This window comes from Aureococcus anophagefferens (genome assembly GCF_000186865.1).
Source record: "Aureococcus anophagefferens unplaced genomic scaffold AURANscaffold_4, whole genome shotgun sequence".
NCBI classification, from domain to species: domain Eukaryota; class Pelagophyceae; order Pelagomonadales; family Pelagomonadaceae; genus Aureococcus; species Aureococcus anophagefferens.
This window is the reverse complement of record NW_008705564.1, coordinates 988,109-1,012,188: the sequence shown is the minus strand read 5'-3', so window position 1 is coordinate 1,012,188 and position 24,080 is coordinate 988,109. Positions and strand designations below refer to the sequence as shown.

Genomic DNA, 24,080 nt, shown 5'->3' with positions numbered 1-24,080 from the left:
GACTCGAGGCCGCCTCGCCCAGGTTTTGGCACGCGATGCAGCGTTTCCAGGACTTGGCGCGGCGCTCGGTCTGTGGACCATGTCGCGCCTTGGGCCCAGCTGCGAGTCGCTCGGGAAAGACCATCGGTCGATGGGGAGCAAGTTAGTTCGCGTCGGGGCAGCCCGTGGACGACGAGAACGGCGGTTATCGGCGGGGGGCGACCGACGAGGGGCTCGCATTAGTGCTGAGGTCCGAGCTGTGCGACCAACTTCGAGGAAACACCCCCTGGAATGTCCCTCCCGAGGGGGCTGTCCGGGCTTGGTCGCACAGCTCGCCTCATGTATTGCGCGGTGAGCACCGTGTCGCCCGCGGCGCCGCGCCCCTCCCGGAGGCGGTGAGGTGATCTCGATCAAATCGGCTCGAGTCGAAGAGCTGCCGCGAGGGCATCTGGTCGCCCCCATGACGAACGATTCCCGACGCTCTGTGACTCGAAGGGGACCGAAAATCGGGTCGGGGGAAGCTGCCGCGCCTCATTCCACCCCCTGGGGCTGCCCGTTTGCGTCGCCTCGCAATCGTCCGGATGTCGCGTCTTTTCATGTGCCTCACCCACATGTTTGCGGACCTCAAAGCCACTGGGATCGTTGCACGTCCCTTCATATTCGCGGAGCGCGGGGCCCTCTAAGGTGGAGATTCCATCATCGGCCGCTGAAATACTCCTGCGGAGACACCGTCTCTAGCCCTCTAGAAGCTAGGATTTCTTCAAAGTTTGTCTTGGCTTGCAAAAGTTCAAGCGACGGGATATCCACTGCAACTCGCAACCAGTGATTCCTTCTGAATGGACAGAAGACGCTGCCCCAGCATGATGCTCGCACTCGCGTTCTCCCTCGTCGCGTCGGCGGTCGCCGACGACCTCGTCGTGTCCCTCGACGGCCTCGGCAAGCTTCAGGGCGCGGCCCTGGGCGTCGTGCGCGAGTTCCACGGCGTGCCCTTCGCCGCGCCGCCCCAGGGCGCCATGCGCTGGCGGTCGCCGGCGGCGCCGAGCGCCTGGGACGGCGTGCGCGACGCGACGTCCTTCCACGCGTCCTGCGCCCAGCCGTCGGGCTTCAGCCCGACGATCACGAACACGTCCGAGGACTGCCTCTTCGTCGACTTTTACGCGCCCTCGGGCGCGTCGGCCGCGCCCGTCTTCGTCTGGATCCACGGCGGCGGCCAGCGTCGAGCGACAGGAGTCTTTTTTCGCGTGAATTTCGCCTGAAGATGTGAAGAAATCCGACCCCGTCGCACTTGGTAGGCGGCGGCTTCACGAACGGTGGTGCAGAGGAGGCGCGGCTCAACGGGTCCGCGGCGATCCTCTCGCTGCAGGCCAGCGGCGTCGCGGACCTGCCGGTCATCGCCGTCGTCCAGTACCGCCTCGGCGTCTTCGGCTTCGCGGGCTCCGACGCGATCCGCGACCCGGACACGAACGCGACGGGCAACTGGGGCTTCGAGGACCAGATCGCCGCCGTCGCGTTCGTGAAACAGTACGCCGCGAGCTTCGGCGGCGACCCGGCGAACGTCGCCATCGCGGGCCAGTCCGCCGGCGGCGCGTCCGTCGGGAATTTGGTCGTGGCCCCAAAGGCCAGGGGCCTCTTCCAGCGGGCCATCGGCATGTCCGGCAGCTTCTCCGACTGGGCCGCCGTGGCGCTGAGCGACCAGGAGTCCGCCTACGCGACCCTGCTCTCGAACGCGGGCTGCTCGGACGCGAAGTGCATGCGGCAGAAGTCGCCCGAGGACCTGCTCAGCGCGTACAACGGCGTCTCCTGCACCGCCTGCTTCGAGGCCACCGTCGACGGCGTCCTGCTCGCGGACTACCCGAACGAGCTCCTGGCGGCCAACGGCTTGAACGGCGTCCAGTTCCTCGGGGGCTGCACGCGCGACGAGGCCAACACCTTCGACGCGTCGTCGCTCGGCAACTCCGCGAACGCGAAGCAGCTCTCGACCTGGGTCGCCAACGAGTACGCGCTCGCGGCGGGCGACGCCGCCGACCTGCTGAAGAGCCACTACCCCCAGGCGAGCTACGCGGCGCGCGGCGACGCGTCGAAGAGCTACGTGCGAGGCGTCGCCGTCGAGACGGACCAGTCGATGCGCTGCGCGCTCCGCCGCGGCGCCGCCATGGGGTCCAACAACTACGTCTACTCCTTCGACCGGGGCGTCGGCGGCACGAACTACGCGAACCACGCCGACGACATCCCCTTTGTGTTCTCGGCGACGGCCGCGCTCGCGGACGCCGGCGGCGACGCCGACGACGTCGCACTCGCGTCGAAGATGACGCGCATCTTCTTCGCCTTCGCGCGCACGGGCGACCCCAACGACGGCAACGGCGACATCATGCCACACTGGGCGCCCTTCACGGGCGAGACGTCCCAGGTCATGCACTTCGACACGACGCTCGCTTTAAACGACGACGCGGCCGTCCAAACCGCTTGCGCCTACTGGAAGAACCACCACTACTACGGCAAGCAGTCCTAAATACATTATTTAATCGTCGTCGTTCAGCGGCGTGCCGTCGAAGCGGATGTAGCCCCAGTAGTGGGGGCCGTAGTCGTCGCGGTAGGAGCCGACGCCGATGTAGCCCGAGGAGTACGTGTTGTCCGTGCCGGACGCCTCCGCGACGATGACGTTGGGCTCGTCGACGTAGTAGAGGAAGCAGTAGAGCCTCTTGCCCTTGGCGCGGATGTGGAGCTTGTACCACGTGTCGACGTTGAACGTGAAGCTGTCGCTCTCGTCGATCGTGTAGCCCGCGTGGTCCTCGCCGCCGTCGTACTCCCGGAGCACGAGCGTCGCCGTGTCGCCGCTGGACTCCGTGTTCACCTTGCAGGCGTAGCCCTCCTGGTCGTCGAAGTAGGTCGCCTTCTCCACCCAGCGCTGCACGCGGATGTAGACGATGAAGACGCGGTACGCGGCGGACGCCTGGGCAGGAAAAGGGTGATTCAACGTCGATTCAAGTTGAGTGTTCCGCGCGCGCGCGTTCCGGAAAAAGCGCCCACGCTTCGAGACCGTTCCGAGAGATGATCGCTCGTCCAAAAATCAGCCGAAACGAGTGGAAACCGACCGAGATAGGAGCCTTTGAAGTTGGGAATTTCGCACCCTTTTCCTGCCCTGGCGGACGCGGTCGCGTTGTAGGCGACGTAGGTGTAGAGCGACGTCTCGTCGTCGCCGTACTTGTCCGTGGAGCCGTAGATGGACACGTGGTCCTCGTCGCGGCTCTGCATGCAGCAGCCGCGGCCCTCGAAGTACTGGTCGTACGCGAAGTCGCCGCTCTGGACGGCCCACGTGTCGATGGTCGGGTCCTCGCAGAACGCGACGACGTAGCCGCTCGTCGGGGCCTGGCTGCTCGGCGGGGCCGTCGGCGGGAAGCTCGGGCCGCCCGAGGGCTTGAGCGTGGGCTCGTACGTCGGCGCGCGCGTCGTCGGCGCGTACGTCGGCTCGAGGGTCGGGCGGGGGCTCGGCGGCGCCGTGGGCCTCGGTTCGGGGGCCAGCGAGGGCGCGTCCGTGGGCCTCGGCGACGGCGCGGGCGTCGGGAGCGGCTCCGGGGCCGCGGACGGCGCGTCGGTCGGTCGGGGGCTCGGCGCGACGGTGGGGTTCGGTTCGGGCGCTAAAGAGGGCGCGTCCGTGGGCCTCGGCGAGGGCGCATCCGTCGGGCGCGGCGACGGCATGCTCGTCGGCGGCACCGTCGGCCCGGACGTGGGCGCGAGCGACGGCGACGCGGACGGCGCGGCGCTCGGCTTCGCGGTCGGCGTCGGGCTCGGCGCGACGGTCGGCAGCGGCTCCGGCGCGAGCGAGGGCGCGCCGGTGGGCGGCATGCTCGGCAGCGGCGTCGGACCGGGCGACGGGAGCGGGCTCGGGACCCGGGACGGCGTCGCCGTGGGCAGCGGCAGGGGGACGGCCGTCGGCGCCGCGGTCGGGATGCTCGTCGGGCAGTAGGTCGGCTCCGGCGTCGGCACCACGGTGGGCAGCGGCGACGGGCACGTCGACGGCATCATCGTCGGGCTCATCGACGGCAGGGTCGACGGGATCTGCGACGGCGACGGGCTCGGCGGCGTGCTCGGCGTCGTCGACGGCAGGCTCGACGGGGCTCGCGACGGCGCGTTCGACGGCGGCGCCGTCGGGACGCTCGAGGGCGCGTAGGACGGCGCGCCCGTGGGCGCGGGCGTGGGGGCGTTCGACGGGAGCGTCGTCGGCGCGTAGCTCGGCGCGCCCGTCGGCCGCGACGACGGCACGGCCGTCGGCACGCTCGTCGGCACGTAGGAGGGCGCGGCCGTCGGGACCCCCGTCGGGTCGGCGGTCGTCGGCGAGAGCGTCGGGTAGGCCGTCGGGTAGGCCGAGGGCCCGCCCGTGGGATATTTCGTCGGCGCGGGATAGGGCAGGCTCGTCGGGTACGTCGTCGGGTCGTACGTGGGCGCGTAGCTCGGGACGCTCGACGGCAGCTTCGTCGGGATCGCCGTGCTGCCCGTCGTCGGCGCGTAGGTGAAGGGCGTCGCGCAGTGGACGAGGCACCAGTGGCACGTCGGCAGCCGGTCCTGCGCGTCGTCGCTGACGCAGTTGATGTCGCACCAGGGGCACGCGCCCATGTTGTTGTTCGGCACGCAGTCGACGGGCGCCGTGACCAGATAGTCGTCGTAGTCGCAGTACACGATGTCGTCGTCGTCGCGGCCCCTGCTACGCCGCAGCCCGCCGCCGCCGCCGCGCGGGACGAGCGTCCGCGCGAGCGTCGCCATGCCGTCGCCGCGCTGCCGCAGCCGCGCGCCCGCCGCGAGGCCGCTCAGGGCCGCCGCGGCGAGCAGCAGGACGCGCCGCCCGAGCCATCTCTCGTGGTTCGGCGACGGCGCGTCCTCGAGCTTGGTGGTGGCCGCCTCGTCGGCGAAGAGCTGCGCGCGCTCCTCCATGGGAACGGACGCTTTAGTCCGGGTGAATGTTGGTTGTTATGTGATGAGAGAGAGGGCTGCCTCTGCCGCGCGATCAGGGAGAGGGCCGGCGCAGTCAGGGAGAGGGCTGGCTGGCCAACATCATCACCCAACCTTGGGGTGCTGGCGGATACTTCCGGTGTTGCACTGAAGCCGCGGCGTGCGTGCGACTTCGCGCGCCCATGGGCGTCGTTCGAAGTGTTACTACTTCCGCCGTTGCACTTTTGCCGGGCAAGCGGCGACTTCGACTTCGACTTCGCGAACTACTTCGCGCGCCGCCCACGGGCGTCGTTCGAAGTGTTACTATCGGGAAACACACAGTGCACAGCGGGCAGAGAAGGAGGGGAAGCTTGCGCGCACGTGTGCTCCGGCGCGTCAAGGCCCACGTCGAGACGTCCGTGCCGCCCAAGGAGGAGATCGTCGGTCACATCACGAAGCAGGAGCTCTCGTCGCTGTAGGACTTGTGGAGCTTCTTGAGGTCGAAGTAGGGCCGGTTGCGGTTGCGGAGCGGGTCCCACACCAAGCCCACGCTCTTCTGGACGTCGTCCAGCGCCCGCGCGAAGGCCTCGTAGTCCAGCTCCGGCCGCGGCAGGTCGTCGGCCGCGTCGCCGAAGATGAGCTGCGCGAGCTGCAGGAGCTCCGCGATGGCCAGCTTGCGCTCGTCCAGCAGGTCGAACAACTTGACGGACGTGCCCCACTCGCGGAGGCGGTGCATGGGCGCCGCGTAGGTCAGGAAGGGGTTCGCCTCCGTGACCTCCGCCGCCTCGCCCGCGAGGTCGTCGAGCACGTCCATGTCGATGCCCTTGAATCGACGCCGTTCCAGAACTGGACGACCGCGTCGTCGTCCGTGCAGAGCCGCACGACGACCCAGGCGGGCAGCGACTTCAGCGGTCGCAGGGCCGCGTGGACGTCGCCGTCGGACGCGGCGCCGTCGGACGCGATGACGACGACCGCGCGCTTGCCCGCGCCGCGGAGCGACGCCTCGCGCGACCGGATCTCCGCCGTGACCTGGCGGATGGCCTGGCAGAGCGGCGTCGCGCCGTCGGGCTCGCTCTGGATCATGCGGTCGACCAGTTCCACCTCCGAGTCGCCGTCGCCGTAGCCGCAGGCGACCGTCTTGCCCGCGAAGCCCGAGGGCGCGTTGAGGAGGCGGAACTCCGTCGGCGCGTGGAGGTGGGCGGCCATGGCCGCGTGCCACTTGATGCCCTCGCCGAGCTCCTCCCAGCGGCTGCAAGCCACCATGCCCTCGCGGCCGCCGGCGCCCCGGACGACGCGGTGCCCTGACTGCGCCTTCATGGAGCCTGAGTTGTCGATGATCCAATAGCGCATGGCGAAGTCGCGCGTCGACGCGATGAGCTGGTCGCCGATGCCCTTGGGGAGGCCCAGATCCCGCACGTATTTGATCTTCTCGCCATCTTCCTTCCGCGGGGCGAGCCCGAGGACGTCGTCGACGAGGATCTTCGGGTGCGAGCTCCGCCGCCGGTCCCACATGACCTGGGCCTCCGTCGGCTGGTTCGCGTTCATGTAGTCGTACCCCGTCTTTGCCGGCGGGGCGGGAGCTGGTCCGCGGGACGCGGGCGCAGCTCCGAGGCGGTCTTCCGGATGGCCGGGGACGGGGCGCGCGCGACTCCGCGCCGAAGCGGGATGGCGCGCCGGGGACGGGGCGCGCGCGACTCCGCGCCGAAGCGACGGGCCACTGCCTCGAGAAGTGCACTGCCCAACTCGGCAAAGAACTCGAGTGGGACTGCTGCCCCTCAGAAGCAGATCGGATGAAAAGGTCAAGAAAAAAACGCTGCAGGGAAAGATGAAGATTTGTTGATGTGTTTGTCCTCAGCGCTCAGCGCATAACCAACACCTCGCGCGTCGCGCGGGGGCCGCCGCGTCGCCGGCATGGACGAGGAGCGGGCGGAGCGGAACCCGTTCACGCTGCCGAGCGATGAGGAGGTCTTCCGCATGCGCGACGAGGAGCGCAAGCGGCGGTCCAAGGAGCGCGAAGAGCAGCGGAAGCTCAAAGTTTGGCAGAAGACGACGGGGGGCTCGCGGGTCGCCGGGTCCGTGCGCCTCAAGGAGCTCATCGGCGGCGACGGCCGCGAGGGCGCCGCGGCGTCCAAGTCCGCGCGCCAGACCAAGGACGCGGTGAACGAGGCGCGGTCCATCGTCGTCAACGAGCGGCGGCAGGAGAAGGAGAACATGGCCGAGTTCATCGCGAAGAAGCGCGAGATGTTCCTCGTCCAGATGAGCCTCGACACGAAGCGCGAGGAGATCCGCAAGCTCGAGGAGAAGGCCCAGATGAAGGAGGAGGCCCTGAAGAAGTCGGAGCAGATGCTCGAGGAGGACGCGATCCGCTTCGACACGTTCCTCAAGGAGAACGACAAGAAGGCCCACGAGGCCATCAAGAAGGCCGAGAAGGAGACGAAGCTCAAGACGGACAAGGTCCAGGAGATCAAGCGGCTGAACCAGCAGATCCAGATGGTGAGCTCGGACATGTCGAAGCACAAGGAGGCGCTCGAGGACTGCCTCAAGTACAAGGAGTTCCTCGACTCGCTGACGCCCGACGAGTGGTTCTCCGAGCAAAAGGCCATCAAGCGGGAGCGCCAGGAGTCGCGGCGCCAGGCGCGGATCCAGAAGCGGCGCGACGCGCTCGAGAAGAAGCGGCGCGAGGCGTACGAGGCGCAGCTGCGCCTCGAGGAGGCGGAGGCCGCGCCGAAGAAGAAGTACGGCGCGGGCCGCCGCCGCAAGTCCGTCGCCGGCGCCGACCCGTCCAAGGCCGTCGCGCCGAAGATGCCGCCGCCCGTCGCGACGCCCGAGCTCGAGGACGAGCCGCTCACGTCCTCCGACGAGGAGCTGCCCATGTACTTCAAGCACCCCCAGCAGCTCCTCGACATCTTCAGCCAGCTCGAGGAGCAGAACCTGTTCCTGATCCAGAACTCGCAGGAGACGGAGAAGGCTCTCGAGGAGCTCAAGCAGAACTTCGAGGCGACGAAGGAGCAGATGGACGGCAAGACGGCCCTGTTGAAGCAGAACATCGACGAGCTCGAGCTCCAGATCGGCGCGGAGGAGAACAAGGCCGCCCAGCTCCGGGGGCGGCTCCAGGCGCGGGCCGGCGAGACCCAGGGCCGCCAGGAGAAGCTCCTGGCGCAGCTCCACGAGAAGGTCCGCGACGTCTACCAGAAGTGCGGCTTCGACGTCGGCTCGAAGCCGTCGACGCTCTTCATGCTCTCGGAGCTCGAGGCGCGCCTCGAGCAGCTGCTGGACCACATCGAGACCATGTCCGAGGAGTACATCATGAAGGAGGAGAAGGACAAGGAGAAGAAGCGCCGCGAGCGCAAGCGCCAGGAGCAGCAGGCGCTCCAGGACGCGCAGCAGGAGGAGCGCAACCGCAAATCCATCGCCCGGTCCATGCAGGCGCCGAAGAAACGCACGGGCCGCCAGGTCATGTTCCGCTCCGCGCCCATGCGCCAGGCCGTCCGCGAGGAGAAGGAGGAGGAGGAGGACGACCTCGACGAGCTCAAGTACCTCACCTAGGCGCCCGGGGCCGCGCAACGCCTCGCCTGTATTACAACTCGGGGTGGCGCTCCTGGCGCGCTCGCTTCGCGGCCTGGAGCCACTCGCGGAGGATGTCCGCGATGCGGATCCACCGCGCCGCGCCGGACGTGAGCGATAGGAGCTCGCACCGCTGTTTGAAGGGCAGCGGCAGCTGGCGCGCGAGCGCGAAGGCCTGCGACGACGACCCCGGCGGCGCGACGCCCTCGATGCTCGCGAGCACGGCGTCCCGCGCGTCCGCGCCGAAGAGCCACTTGAGCCGCCGCCGGATCTGCTCCCAGCGCGGCGGCGGGTCCTCCGCGACGTCCTCGTCGTCGACGAGCGTGACGTTCGCGTGGACGAGCGGCGGCTGCTCCTCGTCCAGGGTCTCGACGCGCTCCCAGAAGCCGTCGCTGGCCATCGCGAAGCGCTCGCGTGCCCGTGGCGACGAGTTTGTACGCGACGGGCTCCTCCGCGGTTTCGACGGACGCGCGGTCGATCGTCGCCAGCACGCCGCGCGCGCCGCGGCCCAATCGTTCGAAGAGGATGCCGAATGTGCAGGGGTCCGCGTCGCCGACGAACGGCGACAGGACCGCGAGGTCCTCCGCCGCCTCCAGGTCGCCCAGGCAGCGCGCGACGAGGAGCCGGTACCGCGGCTCGAAGATCTGCAGCGGCAGCGCCTCGTCGGGAAAGACGATGAGCTCGCCGAGGAAAAACATGGGAACCATGTTCGCCGTCGCCGTCGAGAGCAGCAGCCATGGGGTGGCAGCCCGACGAGCCATCGTGCCTCTCCGAGGGCGCTTGCAGTGCTCCATCAACCGCAACCACTCAAAGTTACGTCCCGACGCGCCGGAGGAGCGCGTCGAGAAAGGCCGCCGGGTCCTCGAGGAACACGTAGTGGCCCGCGCTGCCCGGGACGACGACGCAGGACGCGCCCTTGCCCGCGGCGAGGCGCCGCCGCGCGACGTTCGCGCCCGACGCCGGCTGCATCCAGTCGTGCTCGCCGTAGATGAAGGACACGGGGCACGCGAGGGCCTCGACGAGCGGCGCGATGGGCTGGCGCGGCTGCGCGATGGGCCCGAGCAGCTGGTTCATGCACTTCTCCGAGGACCCAGGGAGCGAGTTGCACGCGTGCAGGTACTCGCCGAGCGCCGCGGCCTCGTCGTCCGACAGCGGCACTTTGCACCGGAAGCGCCGCGCGGCGTAGGTCTCCACGAGCCGCTTCCCCCAGGGCCCGAGCGCGCGGACGACGGCCGCCGGGTGGTAGCCGTCCTCCCAGAGCCGCGACGCGAGGTCATAGAGCGCGCTGTCGCCCTTCTCGTAGAGGCGCCGCCGCCGCTCGACGCCGGCCGGGCCCACGAGGACGAGGCGGTCGACGCGGTCGCCGTGGCGCGCCGCGTAGTGCGCGGCGGCGATGCCGCCCATGGAGTGGCCGAGCAGCGTCATCGTCTCGACGCCCTGCTCGCGCCGCCACGCCTCGAGGCCCTCCACGAGCCAGTCCACGGCGTCGTCGTGCGTCCGCGCCGGGTAGGCCGGGCGGCCCGAGAGGCCCGCGCCGCGCCAGTCGACGGCGTGCACGGCGCCCCACGCGCCGCTGCTCGCGAGCGGGCCGAGGTTCCGGAAGAAGATGCCGCTCCCCGTGCCGAGGCCGTGCACCATGACGAGCGTCTCGGTCCCGGCGCCGCGGACGCTGACGGAGTGGACGCGGTCGTCGTCCGCGCCGATGGCCCGCGAGTCCGACCGCTGCCAGCGGCCCTCGCCCACGCCGAGGTCGAGGAGTTGCTTTTCGGCCTGCAGCGCCTCGCAGGTCGTCAGCCCGCGCCACAGCAGCGGCCAGGCGAGCGGCGCCATTTGTTATGCCTCTGCGTACTCGCTTCGTGCGCTGTGCTCGCTATGCTTTGTGTGCTCGCTTCGCGCGCTATGCTCGCACGCCTCACCCACTGCTCCAGGTGCAGCGCGTTGCCTCCCGCGCGCGCAAGCCCGCCAACGCAAGACGCCGAAGAGCTGCGGCAATTCTTCAGCGATCAGTTGTGTTGCAAACCCCCCGGGTAGGCCCTCTAACTATTAACCTCTCCTAGCCTAGCATGCAAAGCTTCTCTTTTGAACAAAGGCTGCCCCCGATGGCTGCGCACCCGTGCGTGCTCGCGCGCCTCCGAGAGGCCGCGCCGCGGCGCGGCAGCACGGTCACGGCCATCGCGGCGTCGCGCCTCGGCGTCGCCTGCGCCTTCGCGTCGCGGTCCCAGGTGCCCGAGGTCGTCGTTTGGGTCGGCAGCGAACCCGTCGCCGCGGGCGCGGGCGACCTGCACGCCGTGACCGTCGTCGCGCTCGGCGACCGCGGCGGCGCGCCCGTGTGCTGCTTCGCGTCGCGGAGCGGCGCCGCGAGCTGGGACCTGCGGAGCGACGCGCGGCCCGTCGCGCGCTTCGAGGAGGAGAGCGCCGCGCCCGAGTGCGGCGCGCTCGACGCGAGCGGCTGCGTGCTCGCCGTCGGCGTCGGGCGCCGCGTCGAGCTCGTGCGCAGCGACGAGCCGGAGACCCTCGTCGCGCGCCTCGAGGGCCACCGGGGCCGCGTCGCGGCCGTCGCCTTCGAGGCGGGAGGCGGGAGCGGCTTCGCGAGCTGCGGCGAGGACCGCACCTTCAAGGTCTGGGACCTCGCGCAACGCGCCTGCCTCTACTCGTCGGCCGTGTTGTGCGCGGCGCCCCTGCGCGCCCTCGCGCTGGAGCGCGGCCGCGTCGCCGCGGCCGCGGGCGACGGCCGCGTCTGGCTCTTCGAGCGGCAAGAAGATTCCGGCTTCTGCGCGGAGCTGCTCGTCCTCGACCTCCGGAAGAGCCTGCCCGCCACCGCATCGCCGGCGCCGGCGGCGCCGCCGGCGCCCGCGGTCATCTCGAGCGAGCCCGCGTGGGCGCGGCCGCCGGACGCGCCCGAAGCCGTCCCCGAGGCCTCGGAGACGTCCGCGGGCGCGCTCGCGCTCCGCTTCACGGAAAGCGGCCTCGCCGTCGCGACGCCGTCCCACGTCCTCGCCGTCGACGTCGTCTCCCGCGGCGTCGCCGTCGTGGAGGCGCTCCACAAGGTCGCGAGCGTCGCCGCGCTGTCGTCGGACGGGTCCCCGGTCCGCGTCGCCGCCGCGGGCGCCTTCGAGGCCGCGGTCTACGCGGGCACGCTCCCCGGCGCCGCCGCGCGAGTACCGACGGCGGAGACGGCGCTCTCCTTCTTCGCGCCGCCGCCGCGCGGCGGCTTCCCCGCGGACTCGCCGCTCCGCGCCGACGTCGCCGCGCCGCCGCCCAAGGACCGGACGCTCCTCTCCTACGACACGCTCCACAAGACGAAGCGCAAGCCCGGCATGGACATGCCCATCACCTTCCACGCCAAGGTGCGGTCCTCGGGCTACGGGGCCGGGACCCGCCGCTCGAAGCCGCCGCCGCGACGGCGCGACGACGCGCCGGACTACCCCGTCGACTGCGGGCCCCTCGACGCGCACCAGCCCCAGCGCGGCGCGGCGTCCCAATTTGCGTTTCGAGAGAACCCAATTCTCCTCGGTGTAGGCACGACTACGCGCTGCCGACGTCCGCGGCGCTGCTCGGCGTCGAGTTCTCGAGCGACGCGCGCTGTGTCGTCGCGACGTCGAGCGGCGGCGCGCCCGTCGCGCTCCGCCTGCCCGTGGCCAAGCACCGCGGCAGCGACGCCGCCGCGACGGCGCTGGGCCTCGGCGGCCGGCCGACGCACGCGTCCTTCAGCCACGACGGGAAATGGGTCGTCCGCAGCGGCCACGAGGGCGCGCCGCCCGAGGTCTTCGCGAACCACCGGAAGCGCGCCGTCGAGGCGCCGACGCTCGCGCTGAAAGCGGGCGGCGCGGGCGCGCGCTTCTACTACCTCGACCGGTTCCTGCTCGCGCCGCGGACGCGCGACGGCCGCGCGGAGCTCGCGCTCGACCTGTGCCGGAAACAACCGGTGGAATGGACCGGTCCAGCGCAACTTCTCTATCTCGGTCAAATCGACGTCGATTTGGCTAATTTTTGGACGGATCGTTTTCTCTCGTCATGTTCTTTCTAGAAGCCAAACGCTTGTGTCGAAACTGTTCAAAAAACATTGAAGTCGTGTTGAATATTTTTTGTTTCCTGCCAGGCGCTCTACGCCGTCGGCCTCGACGAGGGCCGCGCGGGGCCCGGCGACGGCGCGGCGCGGAGGGTCCACGCCTTCGGCCACGGCGACGCGAAGCGCCTCGACGCCGTCGCCTGCCTCAACGGCGCCTACTCGCCCCTCATCGTCACGGCGACGAGCGACCGGCGCGTGTCCGTGCTCGACGCGGCCGCGGGGCGGCGCGCGCGGGTCATCGACGACGCGCACGCGCGGCCGGCCCACGACGTCGCCGCGCCCGGCCCGCCGGCGCCGGGCGTCGCCCGGTCGACCTGCGACGTCTTCGCGACGGCCGCGACCAGGGCAGGAAAAGAGTGCGACATGTCCAACTTCAAAGGTTCCTCTCTCGGCCGTTTTCCGCTCGTTTCGGCTGATTTTGGGACGAGCGATCATCTCTCGGAACGATCTCGAAGCGTGGACGCTTTTTTTCGGAGCGCGTGCGCGCGGAACACCCACGTTGAAGCGACGTGGAATATCTCGTTTCCTGCGCAGGCGGCGACGGACGGCGTCGTCGCGCTCTGGGATCTGCGCAAGGACGGCGCGGCCGCGCGGTTCACGTCGCACGCGAACAAGCGCGACCCGATCCGCTGCGCCTTCTCGCCGTGCATGCGCTTCCTCGCCTGCGGCTCCGAGGACAAGTGCGCCTACGTCTACGACATCCGCGCGGGCCGCGCGCTCGCGCGGCTCAAGGGCGCGCGGGACGCGGTCGCCGCCGTCGCGTTCAACCCGAAGTACCCCCAGCTCGCGACGGCGTCCTACGACGGGAAGCTCCGCTTCTACACCTGCGCGTAACACGAAAAACAGGGATTACGCCAGGGGCGTGCCGCCGGAGATGATCGCCGCGTACTGGGTCGACTTGGCGAACTTGTCGAGCTCCGCGACGCGCCTCACGGGGAGCGGGTGCGTCGCGTCGGCGAGCGACGAGCGCATCGCGCTCCGCACGAGGCGGTTCGCGGCGCCGAGCGACCGCTCGTACTCGCGCGCCTGCTCGAGGAAGGCCTCGACGTTGACGTCCTTCGACGACCCGGACGTGAGCTTGATGAGCGCCGCGTTGACGACGTCCGGGTCCTGGGCCACGAGGAGCGCCGCGCGGTCGCAGGAGAACTCGGCCGCGCGGCGCCACGACTGCAGCAGGCCCTCGAGCCCGGCGCCCAGGCCCGGCAGCGGCGGCGCGAGGGCCGTCGCGACGTTGCCGAGGGAGAACCAGAGGCTGTGCTCGCAGACGAGGTGGCCGAGCTCGTGCGCGAGCACCGCCTGCACCTCGGCCGCCGAAAAGCCGTCGACGAGCGCCGACGTGACGACGACGAACGGCGCGCCGCCCTGCATGGCCAGCGTGTAGGCGTTGGGCCGCGGGTCGCTGCGCACGTAGAGCTCCGGCACGGCGCCGTCGCGCAGGCCGCCGAGGATCCGCAGCGCTTCCCGGAAGGACGCGTGGAGCTCGGGGAACTGGTCCTCGGAGACGCGGAGCGCGTTCGCGAGGTTGTCGAGGCGCACCATCTGCTCCACGGGCGGCGCGGCGGCCCGCTTGATGACGGTCTCCAGCAGCGCCACGGGCGAATTCTGGACGAGCGAGGTGAGGTCCTTGTCCAGCGGATGGCGGAAGCTCTCGGCCTTGAGCCGCGGCAGCGCGCGTCGCGGCGCGGCGACGGCGCTCAGGGAGAGGGTTATGGCTGGGAGCAGGGCGAGTAAGACGGCACGCGTGCGTGCCATTGTGCAATGCTGCGGCGCGCTGCGATGGCTGCGACGAATTGCGATGCTGCGATGCGATGCGCTGGCCGCTGCTGCGACGAGAGCTCTGCGATGCTGCGATGCGCTGGCCTCTATTCGCAAGCCAGATGACTTGGGAGTCTCCGCTTCGGTACCTCCTTGCCGTCAATATTAGCCTCGGTGGCGCGCGCACAATGGGCAGCCTGACCAGCCTCGCGCTGGCGTGCGTGCTGTTTTGCAATGTCGCCGCGGCGCCGGAGCCGCGCACAATGGGCAGCCTCACCGGCCTCGCGCTGGCTGGCATCCTTGTTTGCGCCGCTTTACCGGAACCGCTCGCCGAGCCGCCGCGCGCCGCGGCTTTGCGGCGCTGCGGCGATCTACCGGGCTGCGACGTCGACGCCGTCGAGCGTAAACTCGCGGTCATGGCGGCGCCCTGCGACTTCGACGCGAACGCGACCATAACGCTGGGCATCCCCGACGGCCACGTCTTCCGCGAGCCGTCGCACCCGCCCGGCTGTAGAAAATTCCACAACATCAGCATCCGCGTCGAGGGCCTCGGCGCGCTGCCGGAGGGCGCGGAGCTCTGCCTCACGATGGACGTCTGGGCCGACGGCGTGGACGTGTCCTACGCCTGCTCGCCCGCGGCCGCCTTCGCGTCGGGCTTGGTCGAACTCCACGACGCGGTGCAGCCCGTCGGCGGGCCCGCGCGGCGGCTCCGCGTCTGGGCGCAGACGGCCGGCGGCCTCGCGTGCCTCGGCCCGGCGGCGACGACGTCCTTCGCCGTGGCCTGCGACGCGCACGACGCGCCCGTGTCGCCGCGGAGCACGGAGGTCTACGCCGCGGCGGCGCGGCCCGGCGGCTGCGTCGACACGGCGCCGGGGCGCTGCGAGCGCTACCGCGAACTCGCGACGCACGTACTGATGGCGGCCGTGCCCGGCGACTACGTCGAGACGGGCGTCCACGTCGGCGAGAGCGCCGCGGCCGTCGGCGAGGTCTTCGCCGCGTTCGAGGCCGAGGGCCGCGCGAAGGCGCGGACGCTCTGGCTCTACGACTCGTGGGAGGGCGCGACCCGGCGTCCGCGACCGGCACGATTCAACGCGCGCCCGCCGCCGTAGGCATGCCCGCGGCGGGCGACGCCGACGGCGCGACGGCGGCGACGCTCGCCGGCTGGGGCGCCGAGGCGACGCCCGAGGCCGTCGCCGAGCGGCTGCGGCGCGTCGGCGTCGACGTCGACGGCGGCGGCGCCGTGCTCAAGCGCGGCTGGTTCGACGCGTCGTTCGTCGAGGGGCCGCAGCCCGAGGCCGTCGCGTTTTTGAACATCGACTGCGTGCGCTTGCTGGGTCAAGGCCCTGCATCCATTTTTTAGTGTGCTAGATCTCCATTTTTACCCTCGTAGGACTGGCACGCGTCCGTGCTCGCGTCGCTCGAGCGCTTCTACGACCTCGTCTCCGACGGCGGCGTCGTGGTGCTGGACGACTTCGGCTTCTGGGAGGGCGCGCGCGTCGCGTTCTTCGAATTCTTCGCGAGGCGCGGCGAGGCGCCGCTCGTGGAGCGCGCCGGGCTCGACCAGCTCTGGTTCGTCAAGGGCCGGCGGCACAACCGGCCCCGGCACTGGGGGGACTGCACGGCCGCGGGCGAGGGGGGCTGGGCCGCGTGCGCGACGCGCGCCGTGAAGGTTCGATAACTAGCCTTATCGCTCCTTCTTCGGCGACTCGAGGCTCGAGACGAGGTCGTCGGCGAGGCCGCACTGGGCGTAGTCCTCGGCGCGGCAGACGGACGTCCGCGTGCAGTAGTCGAGCTCGCCGACGGGGTCGTGGACCGCGGTGAAGTTGAAGGCGCCGTGGAGCTCGAAGGCGAGGCCCGCGACGCCCGCGGTCCAGAGGGAGCCCAGGGTCTCCGCGCCGTCGTCGTCGGAGGCCATCTCCGTGTAGTGCGCGTGCCAGGGCACGTCGACGCGCTCGAGCCACGCCGCGAGCTCGTCCACGGGCCTTTTGTAGAGCGTGTTCCCGAGGCCCACGTGGTTGTCGAGCCAGCGCGAGTAGCCCGCGTCCTGGCCCGTGAAGGCGCGCACGCTCCGGTCCACGAGGTCGACGTAGTCCGCGACGCTCAGGTCGCCCGTGCGCGCCGACGACTCGACGAAGCGCACGGGCGCGAGGATCGCCGCGTCGAGGGCGTCGTCGTCGCCCTCCATGATGGACGTGTAGGCCATGATCTCCGTGATGCGGCAGGCGCCGCCGGACGCGCCCGTTTTCTGGCCCTCGCGCGCGTCGCCGACCCTCTCGTTGACGTTCCAGTCGTACAAAGCGGCCGGCGCGGACCGGAGGAAGTGCGCCACCCCCGTGGCGTTGTGCGTCGGCTGGGACACGAGGGCCGGCAACACATCCGGCAGGCCGCTGGCCTCGTCGAAGGTCGCGTTGAAGGACGCCCACCAGGCCTGGTAGCGCGCGACCGTGAACGGTAAAGCGATCGCGTCGACGCACATCGACGCCTCGAACGCGGGGTACTCGCCGCGGTAGGCCGTCGTCCCGGAGTGGAGGGCGATGGTCTCGCCGTTGTAGGGGTTGAAGGCGAAGACGACGTACCAGGTCTCGCCCGCGGCGCCCGCGTAGGACCGCTTCAGGTGCGGCACGCCGTTTTTCGAGAGCGTGAGCGCGTGCGCGTCGATGGACGGCACGTAGAAGGCCGACGAGAGGTAGACGTAGGCGTCCCACTCGTAGGCCGTCTCCCAGGAGCCCTGGTCCGCGCCCGTCGTGTGGAGCCGGTAGGTGTAGTCGTAGAAGCTCTCCAGCGCCAGCGCGCCCTCGGGCGTCACCGTCGACCCGAGCTCGTGCCACAGGTAGTTCCCGAGGAAGGTGAAGGTCGCGCGGTAGGCGCACAGGTCCACCTGGTCGCTGAGCTCGGCCATGTGGACCTCGCGCGTCGACGACGCCATCGCGCCGTCGTACCAGTACTCGTCGGCGCCCGACCAGGGGAACCCAAAGTTGGTTACGAGCCAGATGCGCTCGTTGATGGGGTCCAGGGACGAGTGCGTCTTCTTGTACAAATTCGGCCGGTAGGCGCCGAGCGGCGCCTCGTCGTCGTAGAGGGGGATGCCGTTGACGGAGGCGTTGCTGCTCGGGCTGAAGGCCGACGGCACGAAGAGGGCGCCCTCGCTCCCCAGGATCGTCGCGAGCTGGGCCGTCGCGCCGCTGGACCGCGCCCGGAGCCCGGCGAAGGCGACGAGGCCGACCGTCGCGGCCGCGAGGGCGAATCCACCTCGCCGTCGCGCACGGCTGCCCGCCATATCGGCGCGAGCTCCGTATTCCGAAATCTTCACCTCGACTGCAGCATGGCGTAATTGAGTTTTGCTCTCCGGCGCCACGACCGCGGGCAGCCCCGACGCCACGACGAGTGCGCCGCCCGCGCTGAACGCGCGCGCGATGCTGCCGCTGCCGCAGGACCTGCAGTTCAAGGTCGCCGAGTTCGTGACGGGCCGCCTGCCGCTGGCCAACGTGCGCGAGGTCCGACCGGGCCGCCGCAGCTACGTGCGCTTCGCGCCCCACGAGGACCGCGCCGCGCCGACGTCGTTCCTCGTCTCCGCCGGCGCGCGCGTCGACGAGCGCCTCGTGCGCGAATTAGCGGTGCACCACAGCGTCGTCGCCGTCGTCGCCGACGCGCCGTCGTCGGCGAACGAGCTGAGCCTCGACCTCTACGCCGTCTACCAGGAGTTCTCCGGCGAGTCGACGAACCGGACGCTGACGTCCATCAACGTCTTGGTCGCCTTCGACCTCGGCGCGTCGCTCGCCGTGCGGCTCTGCTCGCGGTTCACGCGGAACTGCGTCGACGCGCTCGTCTTCGCGTCGCCGCGCGTGTCGCCGCCGGCGCCGTCGCCCCTCGAGCGCCTGAGCTTCTGGCGGCGCGGCGACGACGACTTTCGACGGCGCATGGCGTTTCTGGAGACCGCGGAGAAGCACTGGCCCCGGGCCGACGCGTTTCGCAACACGTTCCAGCCGTCGCTGGTCGTCATCGGCGACGGGAGCCGTGGTGCGCGCGCCGAGGCCGCGGAGGCGTCGCGTTTGCTCGTCGACTCGGAGGTCGTCGAGCTTCTGGAGGACGATCCGCGGAAGCTCGCCGCGCTGGTCGTCCGCCACGCGGACCGCGTCCTCGCGAAGTACGCCGAGTACCGCCGGCGGTCCTCGGCGGGCTTCGTCCTCTACACGTCCAAGGAGGACGCGGCCCTCGTCAAGTGCGGCGCCGACCCGCGCGCGCGCGCGGAGCTCGCCGCGACGGGGTAAACGCCTGGGTGAGGCCTCCATCCTGATGCCCTTCGAATTGCCCCTTGAAGCCCTCCTTGTCGACTCGAAAGAGAAGCCAGGGTCCAAAAAGAAGGCGCTCGCAAAACAGAAGAAAGAGCGGCGCGCGAGGCGTAAAGCGCGGTCACGGTGACCTCCTAGTCGCATGGGGTTCACATCGATATCAACATCAACATCAAGAATCCTGAAACGCCAAAAAACGAGCGTCTGGGCCGCTCTCCGACGGCGCCATGCCGGCCATGGGCATGGCCTGGGTCGGGGAGCACGACAGCCCGCGGGGCGCGCCGCGGAACAAGGACGGGACGGTGTCGCAGCTCACGTACCGCTTCTCGGGCAAGCTGCGGAAGCGCTTCTACGAGGACGCGTCCCTCGAGTCCGTGCACCTGCGCAAGGCGCGGCGCCAGCGCGCGGTCGCCCAGACGGAGGCGAAGCTCGAGCGCGTGCTCGCGAGCATGAAGTCCGAGGCGGCCTTCATCGAGCGCATGGAGCGGACGCTCGCGCGGGAGCAGGAGGCGGACATCGGCGCGGCGTCGATCGTCTTCGGCGCCGTCGTGCTGCAGAGCGCGTGGCGCACGCACAAGGCGCGGCTCCGGGTGCGGAACTTGCGGGAGACGCGGGCCCTGGGCATCCTGAGCGTGAACCTCAAGTCCTACGTCATCAAGCGGCGGAAGCACGCCGTCGCGACGAAATACCAGAGCCGCGTCCGCGTCCACCTCGCCGCGCGAATCGTCCGGCGCCTCTTCGCCATGCGCACGTCGGCGCTGCTCCTCCAGGCCCAGTGGCGGGGCATCCGGAGCCGCTCGGAGATCCGCCACCTGCGCCTGGTGAACATCGTCGCCGAGGGCTACGTGGAGCAGATCTGCCTCTACGCGATGGCGCGCTTGTACCAGCGGCGGATCCTGCCGCAGATCGCGTCGGGCGTCATCCAGCGCAAGTGGCACCGCTACCGCGCGCGGCGCGACGCCCTGGAGGCGCGGGCGAAGAAGTCGCGGGGGTCCGCGGCCATGCGGTCGCGCGCGTACCAGTCCATCCAGCGGGACTCCGGCGCGGCCGGCGGCGCGAACGTCTGGGAGCGGCACCGCGCGTCCATGGCCCAGTCCATGGCGAACCTGGCGAAGACGGACGCGGAGCAGCGCGAGAAGGCGCGCAAGACGCTCAAGTCGCCCGGGTCGTCGGCGCTCATGCAGCGGACGGCCATCCAGTCGCTGACGTTCGTGCGCCGCGCGTCGCAGGCGTCGAACAAGCCCGGGTCGCCGAACACGATCCAGAGCTCGCTCTACAACTTCGCGTCGCCCGACGCGCCGAAGCGCGACGGCTCCGACGCCACGGGCTCCGAGCCCTCCAGCCCGGACCCCGGCTCCAAGGGCGACGCGCTCCGCGAGTCCGGCCGGAAGCGCGCGCGCGCGAAGCCGCGGCTCGACACGGGCCAGGGCGGCGCCGCGCGCGGCGCGCCGTCGCCCAAGGGCGCGGGCCCGTCCACGCCGGGCCGCAAGTCGAAGCGCGACGCGCCCGCGGAGTCCGCGCGCGGCTCCGCGCGCGCCGCGGCCAAGAAGGCCGACGACCGCGGCCCGCCCCCGCCCGCCAAGGCCCCGGCGAAGAAGCCCGACGCCGCCGACGAGCCGCCGCCGGCCGTCAAGCCGCGGAAGCGCAAGACGTCCATCTTCCAGGCGCCGCTCGTCGCCGGCGGCATGCTCAGCATGCTCCAGGCCGGCGCCGGCGGCGCGCGCGCGGCCGCGCCCGTCGACGCGCCGATCATCGACATGACGCCCATCACGGCGAGCGACCTCATCCTCACGCCGGCGACCGGCGAGGCGGCGAACTACGCGCCGCCGCCGCCGCCCTTCATCTCCGCGGAGTTCTTCGACCTGCTGAACCCCGAGGAGATCGAGTCGCTCGAGATGATGCGGAAGCAGAAGCTCGCGGAGAGCCGCGAGGAGACGCTGCGGTCCGAGGGGTCCAAGGTCATGATGACGCGCACCATGGCGCGGCGGCCGAGCAACGTCGGCGCCGCCGGGCCGGGCCTCGACAAGGACGGTCTGGACAAGCAGAAGAGCTTCCGCAACGACCGCCTCGTGTCGCTGCGCAAGGCGTCGCTCCACGCGCTCAACTTCAGCGGCCGCGGCGGCTTGCGGCCCGGCGGCGGGCGGCGCATGTCGGCGTCGGGCCTCAGCCTGAGCGAGGGCGGCGCCGGCGGCGGCGCGCCGAAGGCGTCCGCGCCGCCGAGACGGGCGTCCGTGACCGTCGACCAGCTCAAAAATTTGGAAAAGACGTCCGCGGGGAATTTGGCCGACTCCATCATGAACAGCGGCCGGAGCCGGCGCAGCACCATCGCCGAGGGCACGGCCAAGGCCTTCGGGAACCTCACGGCCGTCGGCGAAGCCGCGCGGAATTCCCGGGGCAGCCGCTCGTCCGTGTCGTCTTCTTCCTCCTCCTCCTCGTCGTCCGACGACGACGACGACGACGACGCCAAGGACGGTGCTCCGGGCCAGCCCGAGGCCAAGGAGGCCGAGAAGCCCAAGGCGTCCGCGCCGCCGCCGTACGCCGCGCGCCGTTTCACGCGGCAGCTCGACGCGAAGCAGCTCGCGCCGGCGAAGCTCAAGGAGGCGCCCGCCGCCGAGGCCGTGGCTCCCGCGCCCGCCGCCGCCGAGGCCCGGGAGGCGCCGCCGCCGACGAGCGTCGCGGCGGCCGCGGTGCCGCCTCTGACGCCGCGCGCGCCCGAGGCGCGGCCGCGGCCGAGCTCCGGCGGCGCGCCGCCCCGGCGGCCGCCGCCGCCCGTCAAGACGTCGCCGAAGCACATGAGCCAGTCCCTCGGCATCGCCGACACGCCGCCGCCGTCGAAAGTGGTCCCCGCGGAGCCGGACTCGCCGACGCCGTCCGTGGCGACGCACGCGTCCGTCGGCTCGGCAAACACGGTCGCGACGGCGCTCACGGCCGTGACCCACGCGTCGGCCGCGACCAAGGCCGCGCCGCCGCCCGACGAGCTGCTGGCGACGTCCGTCGAGTCGGACGCGGCGACCGCGGCCGCGCCGGCGGCCGCGCCCGCGCCCGCGGCTCGCGCCGCCGGCGACGACGACGACGACGACTACGGCGACGAGGGCTTCGAGGAGGACTACGGGGATGACGAGTTCGAGGACTAATGTTACAGACCCTTACGAACGGAGGGGCACGCTCGCGACGGCGCCGGCGAGGCCCGCGCCGAAGGCCGCGTAGCCCTGGCGCGTCATGTGGAGGCCGTCCGACTCCCAGTCGCCGCTCGACGCGTCGAAGGCCACGGGGCACTCCGCGAACGTCACGCCGGCGCCGTCGCAGCGCCGCCGGAGGTCCTCGTTCGCGCCGCGCGCGAGCTCGCGGAACGCGGGGATCCTCTCCTGCGCCATGGAGCCCGGAATGGACACGCAGACCGTCGGCAGCGGTTTCGCGAGGTCGTGGAGCGCCCAGACGGCCTCGCCGACGCGCGCCGCGCCGTCGGGTCGGTGCTGCACCTCCGCCAGGTCGTTCGTCCCCGCGAGGAGCACGACGGCCGCGTAGCGGCCGTTCGCCGCGTCGAGGATCGCCCGCAGCCCCGCGTCGGGCGCGTCCGCGTAGCGGAGCATCTCCGTCGCCGTCATCCCGCTGTGGCCGACGTGGTCGACGCGGACGCTGCCGCCGAGGGCCCGCTCGAGGGCGGGCGCGTAGGGCGCAAAGGCGAAGCCGCCCTCGCAGTAGCCCGCCGTCATCGAGTCGCCGTAGCAGAGGATGCTCTTCGTGTGCGGCGGAACGAGCGGCTGCGCGTAGCGGAGGTTGCGCGGCTCGCCCGAGGACCACGACGCCATGCGGCGAAGGAGCGCGCGGCGCGGGATGGTTGTGTGGCCTAGCAACGCTTCTCTGAAGTTGCTTCACGATCTCGAGAGCATCACGAGACGACCACGAGCCGGGCAGCCATCATTAAAGTAATCGAGTCGATGTTGAAGCTCGTGTGGCCGGGGCTTGAAGATCTCGCTCGATCTCGCTCGAGCCCAGGCGAGCTTAGCGGCCGGGGCTCGTCGACGCTCTCCGGCGTCGCACTGCGAGATTACACCAAAGCGTGCAGGGCCCTATCGCAAGTAGATCGCGATGGATCAATTGCCCAACCCCGTGCCATTGGAATTCCCCCCGGCGACGGCCTCGGAAAGCGTGCCGCTGTCGTCTTTCGCCATCCCGGCGCTCGCGCCCGCGCCGCCCGTCGTCGCCGTGCCCATGGACTACGAGCAGGTCGCGCCCCAGGTGCCGCCGTCGCCCCCCGTCGTGCGCGCCCGGCGTCAAATGACCCCCCCCGCGCGCCGCGACGCGGCGCAGCTTTGCCGCGCGCGCGCGCGACTTCGACCGGCCGCGGCGCTCTCCCGCGACAGTTCCAGCGACACACCCGCCCCTAGGTCGTCCAGCCGCACCCCGCCGTCGCGATCCCGTCGCTCGGCGCGGCGGTGATCACGCAGTCGCTCGACGCGCTGCTCCCGAACCCGTCGCCCGTCATCCGGAAGGCGCCGAAACCCGCCACCGGCTCGTCCGTCAAGAAGCCCAAGCGGCCGAAGACGGCGTACCACTTCTTCTACGACGAGAAGCGCACGGAGGCCTGCAAGGCCGCGGCGGCCGCGGAGCCGGCGTACCGCGTCAACAACAACGCGCTCAGCAGCAGCTCGGCGCCGACTGGAAGTCGCTCGACGCCGACGGGCGGAAGCGCTACGAGGACCTCGCGGCGAGTGCCAAGGCCGAGTACGACGCGGCCATCACCCAGTTCAAGGACGGCGGCGGCCGCGTCGACGACTGCGTGCCGACGAAGCCCCTCAGCGCCTACATGCTCTACTTCCGCGGCAAGCACGAGCAGAACCCGGGCGTCAACGTGACCGAGTTCGCGGCGCTGACGGGCGCGGAGTGGAAGGCGCTCGACGACGTGGGCAAGCAGCCCTACAACGACGAGGCGACGACCCAGCGCGAGATCTACGACGCCCAGGTCGCCTTCTGCCAGAAGGCCGGCGACGCGCTCGTCGGCCAGCGGTTCCTCGACTACCGCAAGTCCGTCAATTTGCGCGGCTCCGTCACGGCCTACGACGCGACGTTGGAGACGGGCACGCTCGTCGACGGGCCCTGCTACACGATCGCCTACGACGACGGCCGCGCGCCCGAGAGCTTGGGTTTGGGCGAGCTCAAGGCTCGCGTCTGCGGCAACGAGAAGAAGGCCGCCAAGGCCGCGGCCGCGACGTCGGGCGAGAAGAAGCCCCGGTCCTCCGGCAAGCGCAAGCCCCCCAAGGAGGAGGTCGCCGCCGCCGTTCCGGACGTCGCGGCGGCCGACGTCGCCGTCGTCGTGCCCGCGGAGGACCCCGCGCCGAAGCGGCCGAAGCGCGAGCCCAAGAAGCCGCCGGCGAAGAAGCCGCCGCCGGAGCCCGCGGTTGCCGACGTCGACGCGCCGCCCATCAAAAAGGTCAAGAAGGCCCGGGCCCCCGACGGCCCCCAGCTGCCCGAGGAGGAGATCCTCAACGTCATCCGCCTGA

At 71.1% G+C, this 24,080-nt stretch overlaps 8 protein-coding genes across 8 annotated transcripts; 5 read left to right on the top strand and 3 right to left on the bottom strand.

Moving 5' to 3' along the window:
• Positions 1-842: 842 nt before the first annotated feature.
• AURANDRAFT_22001 (hypothetical protein) lies at positions 843-1,639 on the top strand (the record flags this gene model as incomplete). The annotated part of the gene is made up of 2 exons (XM_009036396.1): positions 843-1,220; positions 1,343-1,639. Coding segments are annotated over 2 exons (675 nt in total), but the record flags the coding sequence as incomplete, so codon positions are not given.
• Positions 1,640-6,780: 5,141 nt separating this feature from the next.
• AURANDRAFT_71007 (hypothetical protein) lies at positions 6,781-8,499 on the top strand (the record flags this gene model as incomplete). Its single annotated transcript, XM_009036397.1, has 1 exon — positions 6,781-8,499. One exon carries the CDS (start codon positions 6,814-6,816, stop codon positions 8,446-8,448), a length of 1,635 nt encoding a protein of 544 aa, XP_009034645.1.
• Positions 8,500-9,279: 780 nt separating this feature from the next.
• Positions 9,280-10,296, bottom strand: AURANDRAFT_22544 (hypothetical protein; the record flags this gene model as incomplete). The annotated part of the gene is made up of 1 exon (XM_009036028.1): positions 9,280-10,296. One exon carries the CDS (start codon positions 10,294-10,296, stop codon positions 9,280-9,282), a length of 1,017 nt encoding a protein of 338 aa, XP_009034276.1.
• Positions 10,297-10,565: 269 nt separating this feature from the next.
• AURANDRAFT_62097 (hypothetical protein) lies at positions 10,566-12,493 on the top strand (the record flags this gene model as incomplete). The annotated part of the gene is made up of 2 exons (XM_009036398.1): positions 10,566-11,953; positions 11,986-12,493. 2 exons carry the CDS (start codon positions 10,566-10,568, stop codon positions 12,491-12,493), a joined length of 1,896 nt encoding a protein of 631 aa, XP_009034646.1.
• Positions 12,494-13,408: 915 nt separating this feature from the next.
• AURANDRAFT_3999 (hypothetical protein) lies at positions 13,409-14,221 on the bottom strand (the record flags this gene model as incomplete). The annotated part of the gene is made up of 1 exon (XM_009035890.1): positions 13,409-14,221. A coding segment is annotated over one exon (813 nt), but the record flags the coding sequence as incomplete, so codon positions are not given.
• Positions 14,222-15,974: 1,753 nt separating this feature from the next.
• Positions 15,975-17,216, bottom strand: AURANDRAFT_62095 (hypothetical protein; the record flags this gene model as incomplete). Its single annotated transcript, XM_009036027.1, has 1 exon — positions 15,975-17,216. The coding sequence occupies one exon, from the start codon at positions 17,214-17,216 to the stop codon at positions 15,975-15,977; it is 1,242 nt and encodes a 413-aa protein (XP_009034275.1).
• Positions 17,217-17,703: 487 nt separating this feature from the next.
• Positions 17,704-18,558, top strand: AURANDRAFT_62094 (hypothetical protein; the record flags this gene model as incomplete). Its single annotated transcript, XM_009036399.1, has 1 exon — positions 17,704-18,558. One exon carries the CDS (start codon positions 17,704-17,706, stop codon positions 18,556-18,558), a length of 855 nt encoding a protein of 284 aa, XP_009034647.1.
• Positions 18,559-18,806: 248 nt separating this feature from the next.
• Positions 18,807-21,713, top strand: AURANDRAFT_62093 (hypothetical protein; the record flags this gene model as incomplete). Its single annotated transcript, XM_009036400.1, has 1 exon — positions 18,807-21,713. The coding sequence occupies one exon, from the start codon at positions 18,807-18,809 to the stop codon at positions 21,711-21,713; it is 2,907 nt and encodes a 968-aa protein (XP_009034648.1).
• Positions 21,714-24,080: the final 2,367 nt, after the last annotated feature.